We start from the raw sequence: 11,564 nt of genomic DNA on the forward strand, positions 1-11,564 counted from the left end.
TTCCCACTGGTGGGTTGATCTTTTCTGGTTCTGGTTCCTTGGAGACAGAGGAAAAATGACTATGGCCCAGAACAGATGACTCTAGGTTTAGTGCCTAGGGTGACCCTGGGAACTTGATGTCATGGGTTGGACTTTCTGAATATTTGTCTTTAGAGATACATTCAAAAATCACAGGGGCATGAAGGACTTGAATTGCTTTTTAAATCAATTTAACCCATTTTATTGTTTATGGAGAATTTTTCCAAAAAAAAAAACCACCCCTATTTACATTTTAATTGACATTAAACAAGTATATAAATAAAACTGGCAAAAGATTTACTAAAGAATATGTCCCAAGATTTGTTTCATACATTTTATACATGGAGAGAGGAGGATACGCATCAGCCATGTTAAATATCAACATCTTTCAAAATAAGCAATTTATAGAAAAAAAAAGAGCTTTGATTTTTCTTACTGGGATGATGGGAACTAAAGAAGTCCATGTTTATAAATACCTGCCTACACAAGGATAAGCAGCATATTGAGAGAGACAACAGGTGGCTTGAAAGATTACTCATGCTGCACGAGAAACAGTTGTCTCATTTCTCGAAGAACATTTTGGCTCTATTTAAGAATGTATATGTATGTGCCAAAGGAATTTGAAGTAAAAAAAAAAATTGCAAATTAAAACAGCCACAATTTCCAAGTACGCTAGAGTAGTGTGCTTTTAGGAGTCTAAGCAAGAGATTCAAATAATCCAAACACAGTCCCTAGAACTCTGATATTTATGGCAGACATGAGCTTATACTAAATAATGATGCAAACTCTTTTTCTTAAATTTATATTTTATGGGCAAGTTTGCTACATAAAAACTTAATGTTTAGAAATACTGCATTCTACTAGTAAATATTAGACTATATGATGCAATTACTTTAAAGGTAACTTAAAACTAAAACTGGAAAATAATACAGTGTCAAATTTCTGTTTAGGTAAAGCCCCATATCTCATATAGCATTATTCTGTATTTTGGTCATCATGGCTAGTGATAAACATAACTACATTTTAACTGGAAAAAAAATCATCCTGGTATTTATTTAAAATTTTGGAATCTGAACTTTTCTCAAACAGGAATTATTGACCTTGACTACATATGTAAGCATAGCTAACAAAAGCATTCCATTGGATTAGCCACTTTCAATGATGAATTTCTAAATGCTTCCAAAATATCGCTCCATTGCTACCTGACTCAGGCCTTCTCAGCAAGGCCGACCGTGAGAAGACTGGGTGGGAAACGGCTACCCAGAGCCTGTTCAGACGCCATGATGAACCTACAGATGTCCATTTAAAATTAAGGGTCGCAAAAATACAGCTAATTATAATAAAAGTTATTTTCCTTAAGGTGTATTATTGCACGTCAATCCCGTTTTCCAGATGTTTTTATCATCAAGGGCCTGTTTCTGTTTCAATGTTACATTACCATCTGTTGGTTACAAAAAGGGAGGGAGAACCATTAAGTTAAACCTTTCACACATTTCTTTGCGGAGCTGTGGGAAATTCCCAGCAGGGGCAGTCAAAAGATAAACATCATCATTTTACTTGAACTAAGTTTAGATTGGGAGCCACGAAGCCAGATAACATAAAAATCAAAACCCGTTTTGGCAATAAACGAACAATTTGGTCTTTTCCCCGGGCCATTAAAGGTCGCCTCAGTTATGGAAAGTCTCCAGGCAGCATTCTCCCCTCTCGGACCCTGATGTTGCTTTGCAAGATGTTCGAGTCTACTCATGACTGCACTTCACAAAAATTAGCATCCTATATCATTGGGGCTTTTCTGAGTCCTTTACCTCCTGGTTCGGAATATTCTGCCTCTCAATACCATGACCCAGTATTCTAGCTTGATTTACAAAAAAAGAAGAAGAAGAAGAAGAAGAAGAAGAAGAAGAAGAAGAAGAAGAAGAAGAAGAAGAAGAAGAAGAAGAAGAAGAAGCAGCAGCAGCTCTGAGGAAGTTGTCATCATTCTGCATGGCCGGGGCTGAGCACCAGAACACCCATATTTCATGGTGTGGTGGGCACGGTGTCCTGGAGCCTGCTTGCTAACTCACCCTTCGTTCCTTTAGAGCGGGTACGCAGCGTTTTATCTTCAGCCTCTGCATCCATCTGTAACAGGAGCACAAGTCCTGAGGTCATTCCTTCGACATTGACCAAAATGTGAAAACATGTCATTAGAAGTTCTTAAGGTCGCGATGAAAAACAGAGTAGACTTCCATGTTCTTGAATAGCATTCTGACCCTGCAGGGATAGAACGGTGGCTGCCCTCACACGCCCTGAGTTTTGGAAATACTTCTATAGATGCTGGAGCCACAGGAAACAGTGACAAGAGGGCAGATGTCCTTGTCCATAAGTGTTTGCTAGTGATTCAAACACTGTTGGCATTACAAGGACAGAAAGAGAAAAAAAAAGGATTGTCTGATTCACAGTGGTTGTGAAGGAGACAAAACCTCAAATGCCAAACCTAAAGGTTTCAGACTGATTTCCTAAAACTTGATTCCTTTGCATTTCTAGACCTTTTCAGATACATACCTCCTGCCAAGTCAGAAAAAATTATTCCCCCTGTAAAAAAAAGCAACATGAAGGCAACCCCTTGAAATGTCCCTATTTCAAAATACCATTGGAAATGTTGATTAGCAACAATGGTATACATTTACTTTAAGAATTCCAGAATAAACACTGGTTATAATCATCCCAATCTATAAAGAAGGTGAAATTTGAGTGTTGGGTGTGGCAGTAAATATCCTAAAACACCACCACTAAATATTTTAAATATAATCAAATACATTCTCAAAGGGATGCAAAAATTCTAGAAGCCTATAGCTTTTGTCCACATGGAGACAGATTCTGACCTGGGTACATACATCCATTTCAGTAGATTCCCCTAGTAATTTCTTAGCTTAATTCACTTTTACACATTGTCAGAAGGATTTCTTAAATAGAAAGAAGTTGCTTTGCTTGTTGAAAATCAGACACGGGCAGAAGGTGCTCTGTGTGGCTCCCATCCCTAAATCCTGACACGAGCGTGGAAGCCAGTGACTGCGATGGTAATGGGAGACACATCTCTGCTCTCCGAGGCTGAGTTGTGATTGAAGGCACTGACCTGCCATAGACTTATAATAGGGGAGCAGGTGTGGCAATGATGGACTTTAATTTCCTTTAATAAACCTTTTATGTGCCACACTTTTACTGCCATTTGACGCTCTCCAAGGTCCTGCACATAATAGGTTCATTACTTTTGATTACTATAGTCTATTGAGACAAACAACTCCAGAACACACTATATATTATGTTCAGTTAAACCAATATAGACTATTTATCCATTGTGCATTTTTTCACCTGCAACACTACAGACAAAATTAACAGCAGCTCTCGTCAGCTAAAACTATTAAAACCACCAGCACTCTTTTGTCATCATTTCATAATAAACACCACACCGATCATTGAACTGCTTTTTTAAATTAGCAAACAAGAAGTGCACACTGCTTTTGCTGAACAGCATAAAATGGTTCATTGTTATGAATATTTTAAATTACATAATAAGACAAAACAACGATAAAACAAAGGTGGTGTTTTTTTCTGTAGATTTCCCTCCCTCTTAAAACCACATGGATTTATGACAGATGTGACACTGACTAGGATTACAATGGCTTGGTTTACTCAGGATGGTGAGCACTGTGTTGTAAAATCCTCCTCCTCTGTGAGTATCTCTGTTGCATATAAAGTGGCTCAACTCATGCAAACTCCCCTCCATGTGCTAAACGAATAACTAGATTAAGAGAGAATGGTAGCCTGGCGGTTGAAATGATGAAAACCATCCACTCTTTCTGAAAAAGCTACTCAACTCAGGTGAAATGCTATTCTGCCACACAGGTGGTATTAGCTCTCCCCAGCCACTGAAAATTTTCCCCAAAAGGCAAGTGAAGGTTGAACTCCATGAGTTTCTTTCCCCAAATGAAGCATAGGCTGCAAAGAGTACCCGTGGGCACAAATAAAAGTTTCTGAAACCTCCTTAAATGTAACCTTCTTTATAACAGCTTTAAGACTGGTTCTATCTATCTATCATCTATCTATCTATCTATCTATCTATCTATCTATGTGTTTATTTATTTATTTATTTTTAATCATCACCTGAGGAGTGAGGATATTTTTCCCATTGATATTTAGAGAGAGTGGAAGGGAGCGGGGAGCAAGGCAGAGAGGAGAGGGGAGAGAGAGACATCTATTTGTTGCCTCCTATATGTGCCCCAACCAGGGACAGGGAATGATCCGACAACCTAGGTATGTACCCTTGACCAAGAATCAAACCCGTGACCCTCCAGTGTGCACGCTGATGCTCTAACCACTGAACAACACTGACCACACCAGCCAGGGCAAGACTACTTCCATTTTGCAATTTGGCTATCCAAGGACCTGTTTTTTCATCAACCCACGCAGCCACCTCCCCATTAAGGTCGTTGGAAGGGACGTGTAAATACGCATGGCCCTCTGCTTGATTGGGCTTAGAATGCAGGTTTATAATTTCATTTTGTGGAGCTACTGTCCTCTTATTGGTGTAGCATTTATGTCCTATATAAATATTGTAAAAACTGATACTTATTGACACAACTACGTTTTCAGATTTAACCTGTGGGCCAAGTTGTAGGAACAAAGTGGATCAAGGCCATAATATACAGCCTATCTATTTCACCTTCTTTCTCTCCCTCACACCTGAAGAATAATAGAAGTATGAAAATCAGTGTCCAGTCTTGTCTTATAGTTTGTCAGGGAGTAAAAATGTCAGAAATCTAAAGCATGTGCTTTTCCTTTGGGCTGGGAGTGGAAGTTTCTACCATTTATGAGATGGCTCGCTCTCCTCATACATCTCAATCTTATACAATAAAAGGCTAATATGCAAATCGACCGAACAGTGGAACAACCGGTCGCTATGATGCGCACTGACCACCAGGGGGCAGAAGCTCAAAGCAGGAGCTTCCCTCTGGTCGTCAGTGTGCTCCCACGGGAGCTGGGCTCAAAGCTGGTGAGTGCAGCGGCAGTGGTGGGGGCTTCTCTCGCCTCTGCAGCAGCGCTAGGGACCCCTCGGGGATCCTGGACTGTGAGAGGGTGGGGGCTGGGCTGAGGGGGATCCCCCCCCCAGTGCATGACTGTCATGCACTGGGCCTCTAGTTTGAAAACAAGTCTTTGTTCTCTAAAATCTTGAATATGAGAAAAAAAAGTCCACCAAAAAAGTCAATAAAGACATATTTTTAAAAAAATAAAATCTTGAATATGGGAGTAAAAATTTCTAAGTGTTCTTCATTTGAATTATTATCAGGAACTTTAATAAATTTCCAATGAATAGCCTTAATTTTTGTAAAACCAAACCTGATATTCAGTGGATACCTCATTCAGGTAATGGTTGATGAAAGGCAGAAAGAGACTTGTACCTCAGTGCATGTGCTGAGACCAAGGTGGGTGTGGTGAGGATCATCATCTTCCAAATCCTCTCAGATTTATAGAAGAGGCATGTGATTATGGTATGAATCAAGACACTGACCTAAATAACATGTGATGCAATCTTAAAATGACTTTTCCCATTGGGAACATAGTTGTTTTTCATTGGAAAAGGAGACTTGATCATTTTTACTACTTAAGTCCCAAATGTTATTGGCAAGTCTGCAATTAATTTTGTAAAATTTAATGAGTCACTTCTTTGTTCAAAACAGAAATGTGATTTTCTAAAAAGCTGTCCTTCTCTCAGTTTCTTAGGGCGTTCATCTATCTCATTCCATTGTTTATAGAGGACAAAACAAGATATTTTCTGAGATTCCTATGATTCCTCCTGGCTTTGCAGTCTACTTCTCAATAAAGTAATAATATCAAAGGTAGGCTTTGCCACTCTTATTTTCATTGATCTGAAACTACTTTTTAAAAAGTTTATTTAACTTATAAGCATGGATATGCTTAATATATGTATAATATTAAATAACTAGAGGCCCGGTGCACAAAATTCGTGCATGGGGGGGAGGGTCCCTCAGCCTGGCCTGCACCCTCTCCAATCCTGAACCCCTCGGGAGATATCCAACTACCTGCCTACCTGATCGCCCCTAACTGCTCTCCCCTTCTGGCCTGATCGCCCCTAACCACCTCTGCCTTGGCCCCTGCCACTGTGGCTTTGTCCAGAAGGAAGGCAGGATGACCAGAAGATGTCCGGTTGACCCCGTCTAATTAGCATATTACCCTTTTATTAGTATACTAGCGTTCCCGTTGCAGGAAAAATCCTGCAATAGGGTTTCCTGCTGCACTCTACCCCGCCCTGCCTGCTCTCCTCCCTTGTCCCCCGCCCCGCGTTCTCCGCCAGCCCCCCTGCTTTTCTAACTTCTCCGCCTGCCCGCTCTCCCTCCTTCTCCCCTGGCCCCGCCTCCGCTCCTCCCTTCTCCCCCGGCCCGCCTTCTCTGCCAGCCCGCCTGCTCTTCCCTTCTCCCCCGGCCCCGCCTCCGCTCCTCCCTTCTCCCCCGCCCCGCCTTCTTCGCCAGCCCACTCTCCTTCCTTCTCCCCCGGCCCCGCCTCCGCTCCTCCCTTCTCCCCCGGCCCGCCTCCGCTCCTACCGCCTCTGCTCCTCCCTTCTCCCCCGGCCCCACCCCTTCTCCCCCGGCCCCGCCTGCTCAACTTCCTTCTCCTCCGACCCTGCCTCCGCTCCTCCCTTCTCCTCCCCCCTGGCTTGCTTGCTTCTCTGCAGCTTTGCTCCCTTCTGCAGCTCTTGGCTTCTTTCTAAGCTGTCTTGATATGCAAATTAGCCGCCATCTTTGTTGGGGGTAATTTGCATATTCGTCCTGATTGGTTGGTGGGCGTGGCTTGGCTGGTGGGCATGGCTTGGGCGTAGTGAAGGTGCGGTCAATTTGCATATTTGTCTATTATTAGATAGGATATAATATAATATTTATAAAGAAAGGAGAAAAAAGTGGTTATTGCTTGGTATCTGAATCATGATAAAGGCATGAAGAAATCTTGAAGAACACTTTATTTCCCAGTTCTCTAGGAGTTAATGCAAGGAGAAATGAGAAGAGGGAAAAAATTATAAAATAAAGAAAGCAAAGAAGCAAAAGTTGGAGGAAGGAAATGCAAGAAGAAAGAATGGAAATAAGTAGATAGGCAATGAAGAAGAAAAGTGACCACAAGATAAAATGTAACTACTTAGTTGAATTTGGGAAGTTCTCATTTAACATCTTTATATACTTATAAACCTATATACAGGTACACACAGTCATTTTCTAGTTACTGGTACTTGAGCATCTTTTCTCACTAGTGCTTAGTGCTTACATCAGGGACAATCACCTGATCTGTCCACAGCACCCCAGTGTACAGATCTGGTACCTTCCTTTGCGCTAATGAGGGAGCCCTGAAATTACCATTTTGGGGGGTAGAGAGACTCAAGAAGCAGTACACATCCTTCATAAACTCAATTTTGCTTTTATTCACACAAGTAAATTACTGGTATGTGAGTATATTTAGTTTGATTTTATTTTTCACTTATAATCTTATTTTAACCTAATGGTAAAAAATATTCAAGTATATATATTTTTTTTTAATTTTCTGCTTCTCCAATTTATTTATTTATTTTCTTCCAATTTTATGTTGCTTTTGTTTTAGGTGTACAGCTTAGTGGTTAGACAATCATATACTTTACATTGTGTTCCCCTTGATATTTCCAGTACCCCAACTGGCACCCTACATAGTTATCACAGTATTATTTCGTATATTTCCCATGCTTCTTAAAAACTATATAAAACAAATCTTTTGGTCATGTTTAAGTTTTATGTCTCCTTCAACAGAACTCTAGACACAGACATCCCCACTACTAGTTTATAAGTAGTCTTGTGTTTCTTAATCCTATATAATGAAAGCCTAATATGCTAAGTGTCCAACTGTTCATCCAGTCACTATGTGCATACTGACCACCAGGGGGCAGACGCTCTTGCTGCTGGGGTCCGCCGATCAGGACTGGGCAAGATGGGCTAGACATGCCCTGGAGCCCTCCCGCGGTTCCTCCCCGGCCCCAATCGTGCACTGGTGGGGTCCCTTGGCCTGGCCTACACCCTCTCGCAATCTGGGACCCCTCTGAGGATGTCGGAGAGCCAGTTTCAGCCCGATCCCCGCAGGCCAGGCCAAGGGACCCCACCAGTGCACAAATCTGTGCACCAGGCCTCTAGTCTTAATATAAAAAGCCATGGTGATCATAAGGTTTTAAGGACACTTTCTCAAAATCCATATACAATTAGTCATAATACTGTCTAGGTTTATATAGTCTTATGCAGGGAGCTACTTTACATTTGAAAAGTCCTTCACATACATTCAACTTGTAATAATTTCCATGTTTATCCAGATTGCATTGTGTCCCTCTCCTGATTTGAACCGATGGCGTAGGTTTGTATGCTGTGTCACATTCATCTGTGTGATGTCCTTTCAGTCCAGGAGCTCTCACTGCAATGGTGAGAGGAAGTGCCAGGGTCCTCTCGATGAGGAGCCCTTAACCCTTTGTAACTTCCTTTATAAGGATCAATTTTTTAAAAAATGACGAAGAAAGACTCAGGGAGTTGGAAAAGACTAAACCCCCCAAAATGAAACAACTAGATGATGCCAGTACCGTGGAATAAAACTTGGCAAGGTTGAAGAACCAGGAACCCTACCATGAGTGCCCTTTCTTTGGGTAATTCTGCCATCGCTTTGTTTGAACACAGCTTTGGATCAGCCCAAAATGGCAGGAAAAGACGTTTGTTTCCCTGATACACTGGGCAACATGGACGGAAATAAGTTGTGATTCTAAAAGAATAGTTGACTTACCAAGAGGAACACTAAGACAGAATGTTCAAGTATGTTTTTCTCTGTTTGTACCTTCTGCTTACTTTTCTGGGTTGTTGTTTTGTTTTGTTTTTTTCATACACTTATTAATAACTCAGGAAGAGTAATTCAGAAAATAAACATTCAAGAGCCTAACCTAATAAAACAGGGTTTTTATATCATTTGTGACAACATATGTATAATCTTTTAAATCTTTTCTGAACTCTTTATCCTAAATAAAATAAATATTTTCTGAATCTTTCCTTTAGGGCACACCCTCCCTGATTTCAACTCTCTGCTCCTATCTGTCTCTTGTTGTACTGTCTGACTCTGTGCAGAAAGCCGAAGAACTGCATAATGTCTACCCTGTACATGTATGATACCGCTCCTTGTCTCCGCGGACCCCTCTGACGCCCAGCAAACACCACACTGAAAGGAAGGGGCAGATCTGGTCTGCTACCAGAGTCAGCACAGTTCCCTGAGAACAGCTCTTCCCCAGGGCCAAGTGCATGCACGTTTCCCAGAGACCAGGTGATTTTCTGGAGTCACTCGGACTTGCGCGGCACTAAAGAAACCTTAAACCTGAGGCCAGCTGGTGAGCATTGTAAGGAGGCTGATCTATTTTGAGTCTCACTTCTCATTTCTGAGTTGTCACTGCTGTTGTGGACTTCATCCTGCAACTTTGCACAACTGGCAATGCTGAACATAAACCGAAGCCATATGTTTGTGTCCTTTTGCCAAACGGCTCCAGCAAATAGTTCTATTATTCCCTTAGGTCGCCAACGTGTGCCAAGGTTTTCTATTAGTTGCTGTAGTGGCCTCTGAGTCACAGCTTTGTAACATAAGGGGGTAATTGCTGGCTTTATGTTTTAGGAGACATTTCTTGTTGTATTTTTTTAGTGGGCCCTATTTAAAAATAACTCAGAGTTAGTAACACCTTAAAAGGGCCTTAATTTTTTTTCTTATTGATATTTTGAGATGCGTGTGTTGCAAAATAGGTAAATGCTTAGCAAACAATTGCCTTCATATATGGATAAATTATTTTAAATCGATTTTTTTCCCCAAGGACAACCCAATTCCTTACTTTTCAGTGTTTGTAGGAATTAACTCTATAGCATCATATAGTGCTTTTTAAAACATGCTTTAAAAACATATCACTTATTTACTTTTAATCCTTAAGTACTAATTTTCTAATACAAATGAATTTAAATTGAATTTTTAAAACTATTTTAACACTGAAACTTTCTTTAAGGGCAAATCTGTGGACAAATAACATATCCCAATCGAAATGTAAAAGGTTTTTAGGCTCAGAGGACTTCTTCGGCTGCTTAACATTTTTAAATATCAAAGTGACCACGTTTCTGACCCAAAAAAATCACACTTCTAAATTCAGCACTAACAAAACATTTTGTTTCAAAGCAAATTCACAAAGATAAAGCGCTGCTACCCAGGAGAGCCTTTACATGCATGCTTTGATTGGATTCATTTTCTTTCACTAGATGACACTTCTTCATAAAAAGGTTGCCTTACCTCTCTGTTTCTCCAGGTAACTTGTATGCCAACTTGGTTTGCCCTGCTTCGTTCAAGTGACTAAATGTCTCTGCCCACTTCAGTGAGAAATCCTAAAATTCATTCTATTAAGATAAAAAGAAGGGAAGTCTATCAGGTAGGGCAAGTTACATAGATCAGTAAGAAACACTCAAGTGCACAATAAACGATGTGCTGACGCTTTTACTTATAATTCAGTTGGACTATACTATGAAAAAATGTACACTACATATCAGTGTAAAAACATTTTTACTTTTTCAGAGGTAAGCCAAATTCATTTTTGTCTTTATTACCAAACTATATATATATGTATATTACTAGAGGCCCAGTGCACAACATTCGTGCACCGGTAGGGTCCCTCGCGGCTGCCAGCTGAGGCCTTCCTTCATCCCGCGCTGCCGCCTGGTGGTCAGTGCATGTCAACTCTCGGTCGGTCAAACGCCTGAGGGGGACACTTTGCATATTAGGCTTTTATATATATAGATGTCTTCAACTTACCAGGGAAACTGGGCACGAAAGACCCTCGATTCGCACTGTTATTTTACTTCCAACCACCAAAAGAGAAAGTTCAGACAAGCTTTGGGATGTGCTACCCTCAAGTCACAAAAGACAGATGGAAATGCAGCCTGCTGGTATGCAGGGCTCTCTTGGACGAGGCTGTCATAAAACGCAACTAATTCTTCTTGCCACTGAGTTAACCTGTTTTCCAGGAAGCACTTTGCCCTTGGTTTGCTTTGCACTCAGACAGAACGCACGGAGCTGTAGCACTCCTATTTGGTCTCGGGGATAAGAACAGAATCTGTCTGCAGGCCATGTGGCCCTTGAGAGAGAAACTTTGAAATTCGGGGCAGTACAACTCAGCATATTAGAGGGGCTGTTCATACAAACATCATGTATATCACACAGACTGAACATGTTTCTCTCTGGCAGTTCTGGTATTTTAACACACACACACCACCAACCTTCCTTGCCGATTTCTCTCGTCCCGTGTTTTACCCTTTGCAGTGGATTGAAGTGACCGGCTTATTATGAACCATAGATTTCTCTGTGACTTGCAAGGTTTGACCACACATTAAGCAGATGCTTCTTCAACTCCAGTCAGCAACTGTGGCTCCTGGGAAGAAGAGGGATGAAACTCTCTCAAGTGCTAGCGTAGACGACTGCCAGGATGC

The 11,564-nt window shown here is 41.2% G+C and overlaps 1 protein-coding gene across 5 annotated transcripts in view; it reads right to left on the reverse strand.

The window, feature by feature from the left end:
• ST18 (ST18 C2H2C-type zinc finger transcription factor) overlaps positions 1–10,460 on the reverse strand; it is a gene marked incomplete at both ends in the record, with an annotated part of 84,846 nt that extends 74,386 nt beyond the window's left edge. For 4 of the 5 annotated variants that reach the window (XM_079796511.1, XM_079796507.1, XM_079796508.1 and 1 more), the window contains one exon: positions 2,082–2,136. In XM_079796511.1, the coding sequence (XP_079652637.1) occupies positions 2,082–2,136 (55 nt within the window). Of the gene's footprint in view, positions 1–2,081; positions 2,137–10,374 lie in introns of those variants that run through there. The other variant, XM_079796510.1, reaches the window with a different exon arrangement.
• Between the last annotated feature and the right edge of the window lie 1,104 nt (positions 10,461–11,564).

Source organism: Cnephaeus nilssonii, assembly GCF_951640355.1.
Source record: "Cnephaeus nilssonii genome assembly, chromosome: 18".
In the NCBI taxonomy this organism is placed as follows: domain Eukaryota; kingdom Metazoa; phylum Chordata; class Mammalia; order Chiroptera; family Vespertilionidae; genus Cnephaeus; species Cnephaeus nilssonii.